This window comes from Leuciscus leuciscus (assembly GCF_965113295.1).
Source record: "Leuciscus leuciscus genome assembly, chromosome: 15".
Classification (NCBI taxonomy): domain Eukaryota; kingdom Metazoa; phylum Chordata; class Actinopteri; order Cypriniformes; family Leuciscidae; genus Leuciscus; species Leuciscus leuciscus.
The window spans coordinates 11,721,913-11,741,502 of NC_138739.1; the positions used below are offsets into that span (position 1 = coordinate 11,721,913).

At 36.9% G+C, this 19,590-nt stretch overlaps 1 protein-coding gene across 1 annotated transcript in view; it reads right to left on the bottom strand.

Annotated features, from left to right (window-relative positions):
• Nucleotides 1-18,880: 18,880 nt before the first annotated feature.
• Nucleotides 18,881-19,590, bottom strand: part of LOC309474959 (uncharacterized protein) — a gene marked incomplete at its 3' end in the record, with an annotated part of 49,878 nt that continues 49,168 nt past the window's right edge. The window contains exons 4-5 of the mRNA XM_082137578.1: nt 19,038-19,157; nt 18,881-18,930 (exon numbers count right to left, since the gene is read on the bottom strand). Coding sequence (XP_081993704.1) covers nt 18,881-18,930; nt 19,038-19,157 — 170 coding nt within the window. The remainder of the gene's footprint in view (nt 18,931-19,037; nt 19,158-19,590) is intronic.

The window sequence follows — 19,590 nt, forward strand, 5'->3', positions numbered from 1 at the left end:
AAATATACAAAACAAACTAAAATATTTTCTAAATAAAATACAATTAAAAACTTTTTCATATAAAATAATGGCAATTTTTAATAATTAAATATAAACAAATTTTTGAGTTTTGACTACAAACACAGGAAAACACAGCTATACAACATAGTTCAAAACAAATAAATAATTAGTAATTTCTGAACATTGACTCTCAGGGCCCTATCTTGCACCCAGCGCAATTGACTTTGTACACCGACGCATGTACAGTATCATTCCTATTTTGCACCCGCGCAAAGCACGCTTTTCCCTCCACAGAAGCACGTCGCTAAACTAGGGAATGAACTTGGGCGGTTCAGCGCAAAAAAGGAGGCGTGTTCCGGTGCAAACATTCCTTCATGCTATTTTGCAGGTTTAGAAAACAATTGCGCCACTAACCTGGAAAAAATAGTTTAAAGTCAGTGGCGCGTTGCACTTGTTATTCATATGCTATTTTAAGGGCGCATGCTTGGCCTTAATCAATGTAGCGTGTGCACAACGCGCATACACTTTGATTCTCTCATCTACACAGAAGCAGCAGTTTTCATTTTTGTAAATCATACATTATTACAATAGATAGATAGATAGATAGATAGATAGATAGATAGATAGATAGATAGATAGATAGATAGATAGATAGATAGATAGATAGATAGATAGATAGATAGATAGATAGATAGATAGATAGACAATTTATTATAAAAGCATACATCTAGCTTACACATTTACCCAAATTATCATACGCCTTTTTAACCGAAGTTAATTTGGGTGGGTTAAATTTCTCCATCCCCAACGTCCCTGACGAGAGTTGCTCTCCTCGACTGTGAACCGCTGCCGGCGTGCTCCTGGCAAATCCGCCGTTATAATAGGAATCCGCTTTAGAACAAGCGCGCCTGTTCTAAAAGGGAATGTGAGATGTCGCTCTGATTGGTTTATTTCACGTTACGCCCAAACCACACCTAATGAAGCTACTTCAGACCAACCCCTTTTATATTTGCGTCGGGCGTAAGAGTCATTTATCCCGCCGGTATAATAGCAACAGCGCCCAAGACCCGCCCACAAAGTTACTTGCGCTTTGCGCTTTGACACTTGCGTTTCAGATCGTTAAAATAGGGCCCTCAGTCTTTATTCACCTTTTTCTCACGTTTTCTCAATAAAATTAATAAAAGTATAGAATATAATAGCATATTTCTAATAGGGGCACATTGTAACGCAGTGTGGCAACATGCCCTCGCCTGCACAACTGGGATTTAAACCCGGCTAGTGTCTTCTGCTAGTTAGCGAAGCATTAAATAACTATCTCAACTGTTAAATAACATCTTGGAGATTAAAATAATATCAGATTTGTCTAATTTTAAATAAACACAAAAATAGAGATGAAAAATTAACTTAAGAAATTTACTTTTGCTATGGTTTAACCCTTTAAGTGTCACCCCCCTTTTTTAAAATATACATGAAAATGCACATTTCGACTTTAAATGGTTGTAATTAAAGAATGCTTTGGAGTATAGACGTAAAATTGGTCTTGTTTTAAAGAAGACATTTGGCAGATTTTTGTTGAAGTGAAATAAATTAAGAAAGTGAATCAAAAAAAAAGTTATAGAAGTTTGAGTTTATGAAAATGTACAATGTAAACAATTTAATTATTCATATTTTATATAAAATGTATATTTTTAAAACCTGGCCGACCCAAAAACTGCTAGAAAATCAAAGCCAAAAATCTGAATAAGTTGTGTTTCAAATTTTAGGTTGATATCTCAAAAAATGAGCTTTCAGTGAGATTTTGTTTGGGCGCAGTACCAAACATTTTCACTAGGTGACAACCAGACTCCATTACTGCCCATATAAGGGCGCCTCCATTTCCATATGCGTTATTAAAAACATTTTAATATCTTTTTTTCTAAAATAATTGAATGGATGATATCTTTTGAACTCTTGGCATGAAAAAAAACTGAGGTTTCAACCATTCTATCATGATTTTTCATGTTCATTGCTATTTCAAAATAAAGGTCTGAACACGCCTTTGGAATATGAAAATATTCTTGTTGCAAATTGATAAATTACAGCTCCTCTCTAATTTATTTTGAAAATCATTCACCAAATATGAAAACTAGAGTTTGTAAGCTTTCAAATGATATATAGTTTGTCAAGATTAGTTTATGTTTATGATAGGATATTACTGTTTTAAATATGTAATGATTTTGGGCCCACCGGTGGGCCGGTGACACTTAAGAGGTTAATAAATGTCTATGGATATCTTCCAAAAAAATAAAAATTTGGCGGATTTTTTTAAAATATATATAGTGTTGATATGGCAACTAGTAAATACACAAAGTTTCGTCATCCAAGCATGTGCGGAAGTATTTAAAACAAGCGTGTTACAACTAACCCCGCGTTAGGTTGTGCCCCGCGCTCCCCTATGTGTGGTTTCATTCAGAATCATCTCACAGATACACCAATTCTAATTGATGTAATTAAGAGAGTGCTGCTCTTGTTCTGGTTTACTTCCGAAAGAAGAACAAGGGTCTTTACATTTAACAAACATCAGAGAGAAAAACACATTTCTGTGTGTGTGTGTGTGTGTATCTGAATCATCAATCCTGAACATGTCAGAAGGAGAGTCGTAGATACAAGTGCAAGTATAGCAGTTTAATGAGACAGACAGGACAGCGAAATACTCAGGAAAGCACAGTCATAGACTGGCGAACTCAATGCAATGATCCGAAAGAGAGAGAGATAGGAATCAAACTCAGTGTGGAAACTCAGACCGGACAGCTAGTTGAAGAAAACTCTAGATCGATCTCCGAACTGCTTGGAAGCACAGACGAGATGCAGGAATGACTCAGCTTGGGACTCTGACACAGGAACTGAGAGGGAGAACAAAACAAGAGTGACGAACCGACACCAAGCATATCTCACTCCAGCTAGATATAGACAGCTGAATGACTGACTGAGTGATCAGCTGGTTAGGAAACAAACAAGCCACCACACACACAGACCCAACACCTACAGACACACCAGACAGATACGCAAAATGAACACATGGATCTATGAACCGTGACAGAACATTTGTTTTACTTTCTGTTCATTTGTTTTCTTCATTTCAGGTGACTTTTCTCACAGAACAAACGTCCTTTGTTGAAGGATGTCACTGAGATGTCCCTTCAGCCTGAGAACCCTCAGATAGATGCTGCTAAAAGGACGTCCCATAATCAAACTAAGACTCCTCAGACGAATGTCATTATGCATGTTTATGCAGTTACTATTAGTATTATTAGCATTTGCCACTTGAACTATCCTTTAGAAAAAGGTAATATCACAAGTTACCGACTCTTCATGGCAGATGTCTGTGTGCTATTCTGAAATAGCTGTATTAAAACCTCTTTACTAGCGACGCTAACACAGTGGGCCATGCTTGTTTCAAACTGGAAGGTTTTTTTTTTTTTTTACTTCACCAAAAAACTCCCAAGTGTCTTATTTTATAAGAAACCATGACTAGGACTGTTGTCATGAACTGCAGTCATTTATGTTTACTTAGCCGACTGTATGTCATTTTCCAGTGTTGCTCAAAAATGGGAATGAAAGGAAAGAGGCTAGTTTATTGCACTTTTATGTTGATTTGTTGTTTAATGTATGTGATTCTTTTTTACAGAATCCAGATTTCCATTTACTTCAAATCTATGCTAACTTTCATTAATAATAATATCATAGTAAATTGCAGTTCATATGAAATATACATATGTATTTATTTATTTGTAAAATTTAAAATTTATTTGTAAAATTTCAATCTAAAATCTTACTTAGGTCACTAATAGATTCTGGGCCGGCCCTGTACAGGCACTCAGTGTCCTTATTGTTGACAAAAGTGAATGTTTTTCTCTATATTTTCTTGTAATAAATGTGTTGTAACCTGTAACTGTGTCTTTTGTGAAGCATTTTATAAAGATGCTGATTCATGTTTTTGCTGCTGAGTTTATGCATTTTTTATGTATTTTCAAAATATTAATTTATCGTTCTGTGTTCCCTTACACACTTCTATGTATATCTACAAAAAAACCTGTAGATTTATGTGTTGTATTATTCTGGAATAAACAGTTAATAATTCAACACTGAACAGTGAATCAGATCATGTTGAACAGTGTGAAGAGTGTCTGATGACAGGAATCAAGGGCAAGAGGTTTCAGTTTGACTCTGACGATGAACTTCAGTAAAACCGATACTGTGAGATGGCAGACGGGTTTATTCTGTACACTGAGAATTGAATAAATGTGCAAATAAGTGCAAACATTTTTAAATCACTTGAGTTAGGCTATATTTTACCATGAAATGTTGTTTATACACAATTCACACAATATTCTTCTACTTTTAGCCATTTAACAGTCGGACAGTTACAAAGAGTATTTTAAATGTAAAAAAAATAAAAATAATAATAATCCATTACGAAGCGTTAAAGTCTTGATATGGGCCAGATGATCTATAACATTATATGTGCAAATACAGTGTGTGAAACTAGGAGGGTGAAACTGTTGTGGGAGGATTCACATCAGACATCATGAGTGTTTCAGCACATAGTTTCATTAGACACTGAACAACAGAAGAAAATGTTTCACATGTTTGCTTTGCTCTGTTTGTGCTGGTGCTGTCTGATCGGTAAGTTATAAATATATTTTTGGGGTTTAATTTAGTGAAAAAGCTGCTATTTTCGATGGCTATAGCTTTTTCGATGGCTATAGCATGGATCATGGATATTGTGAGATTTGCTTACTTTGAATTCAGGTCTCTGTTGAAGACAATGACATTTCCATCTCTACAAATGTCATAAAAATAAAATGTTAAAAGGGTGATCAGCTCTGCTGATGACTGCTCGGTTGGGATTGGTCTTCAAGGAAGAGAAGAGTATAAAGCCTCACTGATCTCCACTGAAGCTAGACTTGTTTTCTGCTGGTTGGACTCGTTTGTTGTTTCTGTACATTGCTGCTGCTGTTCAGTTGTGATTTATTTCAAAACTTTTAACCCATTTTATTTATTTTTATTGTTAAAAGCTTGTATAAATAGTGTTACATTGATGTAGGCACTTTTTGTGGCTGAACCCAACTGATAAACTGTCTGTTATCTGATGTTTCTCTTGTAAATATTGTAAAATGGACCAAACTTAACTTGGAAGTCGGAGTGGGTGCCTTTTTTTATTTTTGTAATGATTTTCTCCTGTTAAAAGTAGAGTGGGAGTCAGGGAACTATTCGGTTGTTTCTTTCCATTTTCTTTACTTAAAGGGATACTCCACTTTAAAATGAAAATTCTGTCATCATATACTCACCCTCATGTTGCTTCAATCCTTTATGAATTTCTTTCTTCTGCTGAACAGAAAGGAAGATATTTAGAAGAATGTCAGTAACCAGACAGTTTCTGGTCCCATCGACTTCCATAGTATTTTTTTTTTCCCTACTATGGAATTCAATGAGACCAGAAACTGTCTGTTTACTGATATTCTTCTAAATATCTTCCTTTCTTTTCAGCAGAAGAAAGAAATTCATACAGGTTTGAAACAACATGAGGGTGAGTATATGATGACAGAATTTTCATTTTAAAGTGGAGTATCCCTTTAAGGTACAGTGCTATGCATAAGTTTAGACACCCATGCTAAAGTTGACTAAAAAGAGGAATAAAAAATCATCTTTTGGAAACTGAACTTAATGCCTTAATTAAAAAAATTAGGAAAAATCCAACCTTTAAGGACACCAATTTTCTTTGTGAATGAATAATGTATCGTAAATAAATAAATGTTCTTCCTTAAAATACAGGGTGCATAAGTTTGGACACCCCTATGTTAAATTCCCATAGAGGCAGGCAGATTTTTATTTTTAAGTATTTTTTTATTTATTTTTTTTAGGATACTATGCATCCTGATAAAGTTCCCTTGGCCTTTGGAATTAAAATAGCCCCACATCATCACATAGCCTTGACCATACCTAGAGATTGGCATGGGATACTTTCCATAAGATCATCTCTCAATGCAAATCAAACTAGCTATTAGGCTAACTGAAATAAAACCATGCCAATCTCTAGGTATGGTGAAGGCTATGTGATGATGTGGGGCTATTTTAATTCCAAAGGCCAAGGGAACTTTATCAGGATGCATAGTATCCTAAAAAAAAATTTTTTTTAAATACTTAAAAATAAAAATCTGCCTGCCTCTATAGGAATTTAACATAGGGGTGTCCAAACTTATGCACCCTGTATTTTAAGGAAGAACATTTATTTATTTACGATACATTATTCATTCACAAAGAAAATTGGTGTCCTTAAAGGTTGGATTTTTCCTAATTTTTTAAATTAAGGCATTAAGTTCAGTTTCCAAAAGATGATTTTTTATTCCTCTTTTTAGTCAACTTTAGTATGGGTGTCTAAACTTATGCATAGCACTGTAAGTGTGGATTGGGTCCATATAGATAGAGTTTGGGGCTTTTCCAATTCCTGAAGTCAACACTTCCGATACTTGTGTTACACCAATAAACCTTGTTGTACCACATTTCTGTTATTTTTGGTATGTAACTTGGAGCCAAACATTTTTTTTTTTGTTTTGTTAAAATTTTAGTTAACATTAACTTTAATGTTGCTTCCCCTATCCTATGGGTGGAACGTAACATTAATGCAAAGTAATGTAAATGTCTAAGTTTATGATCTGCATGGAGGCTTAGAAAGCTAAAAAATTGCTTTCAAATATCAGGCAATTTTTATACTTTTAAAAACACATTTCTAAATACTTACTAGCAAGTACGGATAGTGTGCGGGAGATCCTTGTTTTTTGTTAATTTCTTGACCTACCCACATGGTATTTTTTTCCACGCACCTATCACCTACAGGTGTGCGATGGTGTTTGCTTTTTTGAAAAATAAATTTCTAAAAATACAAGTTTATAAATACAGCTACAAAACTCAGTCAAAATGTGCAGGGACCCTGAGAGTATGAGAGACAGTGATAAAACAGCGAGTTTGTTTTATACTTGTCTAAGTGTCTCATGAAATATCTAGAACAAGTAAACTTTTTAAACTTGATTTTGCTGTACAGCAGATACATTTAAAACAAATAAAGATCAAAGCGTCTCACACACACACACACACACACACACACACACACACACACACACGTCTGTCTGTCATATCTCACCTTTCATTTTGTGTTTCTGCTGCTGTTGTGAATGTTCTTCAGTTCACATGAAAATAATAAAAACTACAGATGATTTAGGATTTATAAACTATCAAAACCTCTTTATGTTCTCCAGGTGTGTTTGGCACTAAGACAAATGAAATACAGTCAGTGTCAGTGATGGAGGGAGATTCTGTCACTCTAAACTCTGATCTTACTGAAATACATGAAGACGACGACATACTGTGGACATTTGGAGCTGAAAACTCTTCGATAGCTAAAATCAGCAAAGAGAATCGAATCTCCTCTACATTTTATGATGTTCTGGATGGGAGATTCAGAGACAGACTGAAGCTGGACTATCAAACTGGATCGCTGACCATCACAAACACCAGAACTGAACATACTGGAGTTTATCAACTAGTGATAAGGGGAGCGAAACTGACATCAAAGACATTCAGTGTTTCTGTCTATGGTGAGTAGAGGTCATTTGTCCTGTCTTTTACACTTGTTTTATACATCAACATATTGCATTGCTGAATCATTTTAAAGTTTGAGGTAACAGACTGTAAAAACTCTCAATACACTGGATTGAAAATTGTTGTGTGGACTTATTCATATGTCTGTTTATTTCTCTATGTTTCTCAGCTCGTCTGCCTGTTCCTGTCATCAGCAGAGACTCTTCACACTGTTCTTCATCATCATGTTCACTGGTGTGTTCATCAGTGTTGAATGTGTGTGATGCGACTCTCTCCTGGTACGCAGGAATCAGTGTATTGTCCAGCATCAGTGTGTGTGATCTCAGCATCAGTCTCTCTCTACCTCTGGAGGTGGAATATCAGGATAAAAACACCTACAGCTGTGTGCTGAACAATCCCATCAGCAACCAGACCACACATCTGGACATCAACACACTCTGTCACACATGTGCAGGTACCACAGCACTGATGATATATGTGTGTGTTTACTGGCCTGATCTCTGTCTTCTGTTGTAGATCGGACTGATGCGTTCAATTCTTTCTTCATCATTACAGAGCTGGATACACTCTCTTCTTCTCCTCCTCCAGTCTCAGTGTCTCTGATAGTGTTGATCTCTACTGCTGGATCTCTGATGATTGTTGCTGGATTTGGGATCTTCTGGATCTGCAGGAAACCCGGAAAAACTGATCAAGAAGGCAAGTGAAACCCAAACGACATGTAGCTTTTCAGTTTCAAAATATTTTATCAAAAATATGTATTCTGTCTGTGTGTGTGTTAGTGGGGAAACATGTAAATAGCTTCACATTTTTATCCTATTTTTAGTTTTATTTATTGAGTTGGTCAGTGTCTTTGTGGGCACTATTCATTTGCTATTGTAGGCTATGGAACGTCTCGATTATGTATGTAACCCTCGTTCCCTGAGTAGGGAACGGAGACGTCACGATGTAACTCGTAGTGACCATGAAAGGGAACTACTTTAACTGGATTTACTGGAAAATAATAGGACACATTACAATATTCGTTAACCAATCAGAATGAAGCATTCAGCACTGTTGTTGTCCCGTTTGGGGACTTGTATATTCTGTTTTATTTAGTTCATGTTTCTCTGCTCTGCTCAGTTTTGGTTTTCTTGGTCATTGATTATCTCGTGTGTTTCAAACATTTAATTGCACACATTAATGCTTTAACTCTGACAGCCCTATATAACATGTTGCAAAATAAACAGATCTAGTTAAGATTGTGTCTTGTTGTTAATGCATCTATTATTGTTGTTGTAGAAACAGTTCAGACTCCTGATAAAGAGATCATTTACGCTGATACAGAATTCCACAAAAGAAACACACAGAAATTGGTAAGATTCCTTATTTAAGCTGCTCTATAGGAAAACATAGTTCCAGAAAAGATAATGTAATTTATTTGTATACATTTTTGAGGCAACATTTCCTTTATTTCAACATTTACTCTCCTAATGCAGTGCTAAAAGCATGCTGGGAAGTATACAGTAGATCAACAATGCAATTAGTTATTTCATCATAAGTGGTTCATTTAGTCCCAACACAAAATGATTTTAAGTTCTTCTAAGTGGACTGAACATTTGTTTGTTTATTTTAGCAGAAACTCACTCTGTTAAACCATCTGACAGCAAAATCACATATCAGATCAGATTGTTAATGTCCAACCTGACATTATTTCACTATACTGTCAATATAGTCAAGTGTCTTTCTAGGAGTTAATTTCTAAGAGGGTCCCACTTCATTATGTATTTTTAGTAGCCTATAATCATCTCTTGTATTTCTTTTTTTTTTCACAGGATATTAAAGAGGAGGATCTTGTGGAGTATGCACCTCTTGCCATTAAAACATGATCAAGCTTCAGTGTTTTTCTTGTATCAGATCTGTGCCATCGCACTCAGTTTGTCTTTGGTTGAGTTTAGGGATTGTGAGAATCACCACATGTGATACTTAAAGATTGATGAAAGAAATTATCCCCTAAAAAGAATTTGCCTTGTAATACAAATCATCTAAATTGTATGGTTCATTGGAGCAATTTCATGTTTGACTCGTTAAAGAGACCATGGGTCAGATTTACTAAACATCTACCAAGAGCTGCAGCGCATATTACCGTCTGGTTAAAGAATGCTTTTTGTTGCTGTAAATAATGGCGCAAATACCAATCGACTAGCACAAAATGACCTTGCATAATACATTTAAATACTCTCCTCCCATAAATGTTGCGTTTGAAAGGGAAACTGCCTATGCAAATAACCCTGTCCACACCGTCTCTTTAGTAAATCCTGACAGTAATTTTTTAATGTCGACACTATGTTGCTGTCTGGGATGTGTCTCGGCTGAGAATAGTCTATGGGTGAAGGGTGTTTTGTTTTCCATTCGTGTTCATATGAAAACATTTCACTTCTGCATAGACAAAACAGCTCTACAAAATACTGAAACTGACAGATACAATATCTACTAAAATCAAACAGCGATATTACTATGTGTTTGTGAAATATCAGGATTGATATTCAAGGGTATGCATTTCTATATACAGTATATTATACAGTATATCCATGAACTCACATACGCATGCTGTGATCCTGCAGACATGCTCTGCTAGTTTCAGTACTTATTTCCAGATTTTGCAAGAGGAGTTTTTGAAGAGGAACTATTCTTGATCTCATACCTCTTTTTTAAACAGGGTGCCAGACTATAAGATTTGAGAGTATTGGTACCAGTGCCAGCAACTTTTACAGATGAAGCAACTTTTAGCAGAAGCTTGAGCTTTAAATGACATGTACATTTATTTCATTAACAAAAACAGTAGCTGTAAACCCCAGTAAAAATTGTCCGGATACATTTTTTCCTTATGGGTTAGATAACAGTAGATAAGGCTGAAATTCATTGAACATTATTTGAATTACGTAAAACATGAAGGCTGCACATCCACTTCAGTGATATAGGCCTTCACCCCCTTGCTGCTCCTCCTCCTGTCATTTGTTCTCGTTGTTTGTCCCTGAACATTTCTTAAACTTCCTGTTTTCTTGTCACGGGTATATCAGGGACAAGGAAAGGTGAAGATCTTAGCAAGCAGTCTTTATTTAGTACTGTAACTTTGAATAATTGTATAAGGACAATATAGCTGTTTCCACCCACCTATTTTATGTGCTTTTTGGAATATCACATACAAAAATGTTGTTTGATGTAAACACCAAGATGCGTATAAATTCTACAAATGCGCATAAATTCTACAAATGTGCAATTGAGTCTGATAAATTTTTTATCCGATTACAAAACATGCGCATAAAATGTGATGGAAACACATTTACCCGAATAATTTCCAGGATGCGCATCGAAAAAGTAATGTGAATTGTGCGATAGGATGACATAATTGGACAAACCAGCGGGCAGATCTAGTTGCACAGCATCTGAAATGTTGTTTTAGTCATTTTGAAAGGCCTGAGGAAAGTCAGGTGTCAAAGTGTTTCTGTACAGTTACCTCACAGAAATGTCTCACTCAACTGTGTTCCCAAAGAGCAGGCATCCACCCAGAGAGTTAAACAATGTTTTACCATGTTTATTACGTTTCTTCTGTGCACTCTGAGATGCAAGAAATTACATATGACAGTAACTATATACAGTGGCTTCTTGCACTTAATTTTCTTAGTGATTTTAGCGCCAGTTTATCAGGAAGTGACGATTTAGTTCTCTTCGACTCACTGGATGGAAACGGTGCTTTATTTGCAAATGTATTGTGTGATATTCCAATTTAACGCACGAGTTAAATTCGCAACTTTGGACAGAAACATAGCTGACAGTGTTGACAACTGCTTTCAATGGAAAGTTGCTAAAACTGATCGCTATATGACGTCATAATGGTGAGTTAACTGATATACATATATATATAAACATAAATGAGTATCGCAATCTAGATAAGGTTTGTCCAATAAGTTGTCAGATTTGTCTCAAAAGGGGAAATCATTAAATATAGTGACAAAATAAATATATTTAAACAATAAATTGGTAACACTGATAACTAATGACCAACAACCACTGACTGAAACACAAAGGGTATAAATAAACTGTGCAGTGATGCTTAATGAGGGGCAGGTAAAGCTGATTAGTTGTCATGGTGATAAACAAGTGTATCAATGGAAACTGACAAGACAGCAATGGAAACAAGGAAACAGGAACTAAATACACAATAAATAATCCCCCAGGTGTGATTTATTATCTGGTTACTCTGTTAAGCTTGTTAGTCTGTATTGCCCTTGTGTTTCTCTTGTTGATTTGTCAGTTTTTGTAAGTTATGGTTTGATTGTTTTTCTGTTCCCTTGTTCCCTGTGTTCCTAGTTTTTTGTTGTTATTTTTTTTTTCACTTATAAACACCTGCCGTTAGATCTTTGGCTAAAACCTACTATTTCGTCAAGAAAAAATGAGTATTCACTTCAAGTTCCTCCATGTAAAGAAACTCCTGAAGAGGACAGTGCAGTGTGGTGGCTGAGCTGGAACCTGAGAAGTTGTGTTTCCAGGGGGGAACAATATAGTGGTGCACCTCTGAGAGCACATGCATAGACAGTATATAAACTGGACACAGCGACCCCATTGGATTCAACGGAGACAAGTGAAGTCAATTAGAGGCACTAACTTCCTGATGGTCGAGCGTACTGCGCAGACTCACACTGAGCTTGACGACGTAGATGTGACGTGAGCAACCCGTCTGTCTTCTAGTAGCTGTGCCAAGCGAAATCTGAATCATTCCCTTCCGAAACTTGCAGAGACGGAGAGTGTGAGTAGGAGGTGTCCATGAGCTAGGAGCAGGAGTAACTTTTGCTAAGTATTCTGATTCATTATTTTGTCATTTTGCCTCCATGTCCCCCCGATTGCCCGCGAGCTTCTCCTCCTGTCCATACGGTAATTTCCTACTGTGCGACAGAGAGTCGCGTGGGTATGATGCAATCGTTAGCTTATTTTTACAAAAACTGCTTCTACGGGGCCATAACGTAAGATACAAGGTAATGGAGCCTTTTATACATTTTCGTGTTTCTTTAGAAATAAATAATGGACAAATGGATTCTTTAAACGCCTCAGATGTAAAGTTATTCGCTGTCAAAGTGACGCCAAAATGAATGGGAGTCAATAGCCGCGTTTCCACTGTCGGGCCAGGGCCGGGCTAGGGCTAACAGCGAGCCGAGCCGGGCCAGTGGCCTCGGGCCTCAAGCACCGGGCTTGCGTTTCCACTGCCGGGCCATTAGCCCTGCAGCGCTGCCCTAAACCCCGCCCTTAACACGCCTTCCTGGATCAAACGTCATACAACCCCACCCATTTCAGCGGGAATTATGATGTTCATTCAGGCAGGAAGTTAGAAAACTTAGATTTTAAGAAGATAGCATGTATTAACTCACCGTCCGCGGCTGCCATAGTGTCCCGACTTGTCTCTCCACTAACTGATGGACGGTGACCCAGCACACCGTCCATCAAGTCGAACCATGGAAAGTTCCTTCTCTGGGCACCGCTTTGTCCATTGTGCGTTTTAATCGCCTTGTACTGCGCCCACAACTTTTTAATTTTTTCCCGAACTTGAAGCGTTGTTCACTGAATGCTTAGCTTAGCAAGTTCAGCAACGATGTATTTTATAACGTCCTCGTTTCTGCACAGAGGAAGCTCCCGAAAAAAAAGTTGCTTTATTTTATGATAGTCCGGTATAAAGAGACGAGACGTGGGCTACTGACAGATAAAATAAAAACATGACTGTGATAGCCTTTATGATTGGTCGGATTTCTTCAAGCGTATGTTTTTTTACTATGCGTATCTTCAAGCGTTTACTATGTTTACTATGGTAACGGTTAGCGCGCATAGTCTTTTGCATCACAAACACAAGGCATTCAAACATGAACGCGAGTTAAATTATTTTAAAAGTCTTTAATGCTGACAGAATCATCCGGCGCTGCCGTCTCTCGACTCAGGTATACTCCGCCTCTGTTCGTAACCACTCCTCTAGCCCGAGCTGGCCCGCTCTGGCCCAAGGTATTCGACGGGCCAGAAATCCTGGCCGTTGGCCCTGAGTAAGCCCCGATCAAGCCCCGGAAGTGACAGTGGAAACGCGACTGGCCCTGGCACGCACTAGCACGGCCCGGCCCTGGCCCGACAGTGGAAACGCGGCTAATGGGATGCTAACAGCAGGAGGGGTTCCGCTAGCCAATGGCGGCGCCCGGGGGTACCTTCAAAATAATACAAATCCCTGCCCCCCTGGCACATGCAGGTGAAAAAGTTTGGAGATCTATTGAACAAGGACTTTCACACATTCAGCTCAAATTCAAACTTGAAGACGCAACTGGTATGCACATTAACTTAAATTATGTTGATGTAAAATATCAACTTTGAATTTGTAAAATGTCATTATTATGTTTAGTAGTATTGTAGGTAGGTGCGTGCACCACTACAGCGTCAAAAGTCCGCTCAGTGCCGCTGGCAACGCTGTAACGTCTCCGCTTTGGGGTGTGTCTGCTGTGAGTGTGTTTAATGTAAGTTTTTTTCAACACACGGACAGTATAATCATCAGCGATGCACGCGATTACATTTAGAAATAGACAAGCTTTGTTTCCAAATGCCCCAAGCAAAGTTTTCCTTTCAGTTTTATAAACTTTTATAAACCCAGTAATATAATCACAATGAACACATCCAAATTAAAATCTTTAACATATATATAACAACTGCAAAGCGTCTAATTTGTAAACAACATGATTTACGCACTAAATCCAGCATAAACTCCGGCACAATTTGCATATTTTTAAACTCTCAAAACAGACGTCACATCCCGAACCTCAGCAATTGGCTGCCGACCGCGTTTTTCGCTTGATATTTGCATAAAGTCGAGAACTGCCCAACCTTTTGACGCTCTCGGTCGCTCTCAACGCTTTCTCCGGTCCGCTGGCAATCCCAAAATGCACTGCGCGAGCGTGAAGCTCGACTTCCATAGGAATTCATTGAAAACGCTCGCTCCGCTCCGCTCGCAACGCGCCAGTGGAAACGCACCGTAAAGCCTCCTGTCCACTATCTAGCCGGGATAATTTAGATGCAGTCTTGGCACTTCACCAGGCGAGGTCGCTGTTACTGAAGCTTCGAGTAAGGAACCCATTTTCAGAACAATTCTTCTAAGTGGTTCAGTGCAAAGCTTCATTTGCCCATCACTACTGATTGATGCTAAGCTTAGTATGATTTGTGTTGACCAATTATTTGAGATTGAAAGGTGTGTTTTAAGTTTGTAAACATTTATAATTTGTCAAGGCATTTGATTTAGTTGATTATACTGTAGTTAATACGGTGATTTATATTAATGTATATTTGTTTTGTTTCAATCTTTCTTTTAAAAATTATTAACCTACTGCAGCTACTGCAACTACTATTGCTTCTGCCATGCCCTTACAAACAGAAGGAAATAAAAACAGTAAAGTTCAATGAGTTGTCCTCTTGCGTCCTTCATAGGTCTGAATGCCATCTCAAGTTTGAGCAGAGCTGACACAAAATTCTGGAAAACTTGACACCTATCCATCTTTACGACCCCCATTCACTGAGTGTTCCTCATGGACTCTACAATTTGCAGTGACATTCAATGATAATTCATATTACAATATTGTTTTCATGACTATTTTGTGAAATTTGTATTTAGTTAAATGTGCACATCCAGTTTTTGTCCAGATTTGATTCAGTCTGTTAACTGCTAAAATAAAAAAGAAATTAAAGTCACTTCTGATTTGTTGTGATGAGATCCTATGTTAAATGTTAAAAGTGAAAAATGAGTTCATGTTAGTAAAAAAAAAAAAATAAAACACATTCCAGAATGTGACATTCCATAGCTTGCAATAGCAAATGAACTAGTGCCCACAAAGACACTGACCAACTCAATAAATAAAACCAAAAATAGGATAAACAGTGATCACTCTACAAAAGATACAAGTGTTCATTAGCCAGATGTTTTCGGTTTTATTACAGAATAGTGCTACATGTGAATCTACAGGGTTTTTCATAGATATACATAGGAGCACGTAAGGGAAACACAGAAAGGCCAATTCTAATTCAAAATCCATAAACTTAGTAGCCTGGATGCCAGCCGAACTTAGCCCCGCCCACACATTTTTTTGTTCGGGAAGTTTGGTCTGGACTCGCTCCGTTGAGGAGCTATTATGCCCGAACAAAAATTATTCGGACCAATCAAATTGTCAGGGCGGGCTTTATACGATGATGGACAGATGAGCAACGTAATCATCTACGTCACCAACGAGCGCTTGGGTTTAATTCGTTAACAACAAAAACGACAGCTGCTTGAGAATTGAGATTTCACGAGTTCACACTTACAAATAAGGCAGATAGAATAAATGCATATTTGACGTGCTGTCCGAGGAGAGGCTCCGGGCTCGGTATTCGGCCCGAACCCAGACTCTATTAGTGCGTAAATAAATGTTCTTCCTTAAAATACACAATGCTAATCAAACTAGCTTTTAGGCTAACTGAAATAAAACCATGCCAATCTCTAGGTATGGTGAAGGCTATGTGATGATGTGGGGCTATTTTAATTCCAAAGGCCAAGGGAACTTTATCAGGATGCATAGTATCCTGGATCCATGAAGTAACTGGCCTTTAAAAATAAAAATCTGCCTGCCTCTATGGGAATTTAACATAGGGGTGTACTAACTTATGCACCATGTATTTTAAGGAAGAACATTTATTTATTTACGATACATTATTCATTCACAAAGAAAATTGGTGTCCTTAAAGGTTGGATTTTTTCCTAATTTTTTAAATTAAGGCATTAAGTTCAATTTCCAAAATATGATTTTTTATTCCTCTTTTTAGTCAACTTTAGCATGGGTGTATTAACTTATGCATTGCACTGTATATATATATATATATATATATATATATACATATGCATATTCAATAAGAACTGCAATTTACTATGACATGAATGTTGATAAAAATGAACATAAATATAAAGTAAACGGAAATAAACAACTAACAAATAATCAAAAGAATTAAACAACAAATGGACATAAAAGAGCAATAAATTAGCCTCTTTCCTGTCATCCCATTTTTGAGTATACACTGGAAAATGGCAATCAAATTTAAATGTTTGCAATTCATAACTACAGTCCTAGTCATGGTTTCCTTTAAAACAAGACACTTAGGATTTTTTTAGTCAAGTATATATAAAAAAAACTGAATTTTTTTTTTTTTTTTTTTTTTTTTTTAAAGAAAATACACTACGCTTATTGCTTAAAACAAGCATGGCCCACAGTGTTAGCATTGACAGTAAAGAGGGTCTAAAACAGCTATTTCAGAATAATACACAAACATCTGTCATGAAGAGTCGGTAACTTGTGATTTCACTCATTTTTCCAAAGGATAGTTTAAGTGGCAAATGCAAATAGTTAAACTAATACCTATGGTAACTGCATAGTCATGCACAATTAACATGTTATGTAATTTTTTATGTGTTTTATAATGGATTTATGTATAAAAAATGCGGTATGATGCAAGCAGTTTAAATTAGTCCAACATAACACAATGTCAACTATTAAATTTTTTTCACCTTCTTGTCAACTTTGTTATCGTAAACATCGTAATCCAAATTACTAAAAGTTCATGCCCCATTTAGAATCACTAAAAAGCTGTCACTCACTCTGTTCATCGCAAACTCACAAAGCTTCATCAAAGCTAACACTGCACAATTTATACAGATCTCTTATTTATATCATGTTTGCAGTGTTTGTTATAATGAGAGGATTTACAAGCATGAAGAACTCAGCACTGAAAAAAACAACTGCATTTTTTGTGGTGAATGGATTCTGACTAACACTTCTGATTGACCTCTGCGTTAAATAAATCAACAGAAATGTCTGTGACTGGCTTCACTGCTCAACGCTGCAAAAACACTTTGTAACTAGAAATAGCTCAAATGCTAAATGCTAGCATAGACCAATGCTAAAATTGTAGAGATATTAAAACTCTTTCTACAGTACAGATTCCTTCAAATTCTCATGTGTTTTGTGCATATGATCTGTGAAGAGCACTTGCAGTGTGCAGTATGACATTACTATGGATCTGATTACAACAGATCAGTGCATTATTAGGTCTTGAGTGAAACTGCCAATGATTAAAGAAATGGCAATACTGGGGGAAAATTATCCAGCACTGTTCCTGTCTGGATCAGCTACTGTAATAATCCTTCCACAGTTACATACTGGAAATCCTCAAGCACTCTTGGTTTTACTGCTGCTAATGTCATGTAGTCTCAGGCTGAATAAGGGGCATACTATTAGTGTAACCCATCTGTGAAGGCTCTTTCTGACCACTGGGAGCCCTGTCAGTGTCACCCGTCTGCGAAGGTTCGGCCGTATGTCATCAGGGTCACCCGTCTGCAAAGTCTTTGTTTGATTAAATTACGTCATTTTAGCAGCATCCATCTGTGGATTATCAGGCTGATGAAGGGACGTTTCATTAGTGACACCCTTCGTTAAATTGTCAATAAGGGGCCTTTGGTCTGGGATCAAATTCATCTGAAAGAACTAAAACAAATTCACAGAAGTTAAAACAAATGGTCAGGATTAATGATTCAGTTACACAAACACAGAAACGTGTTTTTCTCTATGATATTTGTTGAATGTAAAGACCCCTGTTCTTCTTTCTGAAGTAAAGCAACACAAGAGCAGCGCTCTCTTAAATACATCAATTAGAATTGGTGTTTCTATGTGATGATTTCTGAATGAAACCACACATACATTCACAGAAGAAGAGAAAACACGAACAGATAAACACCAGGCCTAGATATACTTATAGTAAAGTTCTTCTTCCTGCTTCACTTCAGGGGTAAAAAGAAGTTTGAAATTCTTGACTAGTGATATACTGTATGCAAACATCCAGACGCCGCATACACTGCTGAGAGCGAGTTTAGATGGATATGTAAATATGTGCTGCACACTTTCCTCTCAATAACAAAATAAACACTCAACAAAAAGGACAGCAGTGAGAAAACAGTCACACCTTTAACATAATCACCACAAACCAATGGGATTTCAAAGCAAGCGGTTTCAAACTCCTGAAACAAACTCCAAACTAACTTTGTTTTGGCATGTAATGTTTTGTTTTTGTTTGAACTGATGTCACACCAATTCGTTTTTCAATTTTGTAGGGCTTTAACAGTTCTCACAGTTGTCAGTCTGCTGTAAATTCAGTTTTTTTGCAGATAGATTTAGTGCTCACAGTATCTCACCTGATCACCTTTGTCTGGTGTCTCGTCTCCTGTTTGAAAAACACAAACTCTTACTTAGGTCATATTTCTAAAGATTATTTTTGCACAATTAATCCCATATTTACATTTTGTATAATCAGCTGTATGTTATACTTGCCATAATGTCTTGCTGCTATATATCTCCTGTGACGAGAGTACATCACAGCAGTGACTGCTACAGTCACAAACAGCAGAACAACAACAGCACTTATTCCTGCTATAACAGCTGAAGATGAACCTGAATCTGGAACAGATGAAGACACACAGTCATTATTGGAGATTTCCTGATAATTGATTTTGCCAATACTGTTGATTGATATTTACATCTTTCTATTTTCAGTCCCATGATTTTGATTTAACTTGTAAATTGCAGCATCTGGTGTGTTTTTGAGCAACATCAGTTAAAACAGCATCAGCTCTGTGAGATCAACAGAAAACAATGTTCACAGGAAAACTGATTGATATTATGCACTTACTGTATCTTGTTATTAACAATAGACTTCAAAATTGTGAGTCTGTTTTGAAGATGATAGAGATGATCTCAATTATATTTCAATGTAGAGTCAAAAAGATCACCTTTTCACACAGGCCACAATGAAAACATTTACTAAGTCGATTTAAATATAGTGAATGGTTTTCTAAAACTGCTCATTGGAAAATGAACTGAATGA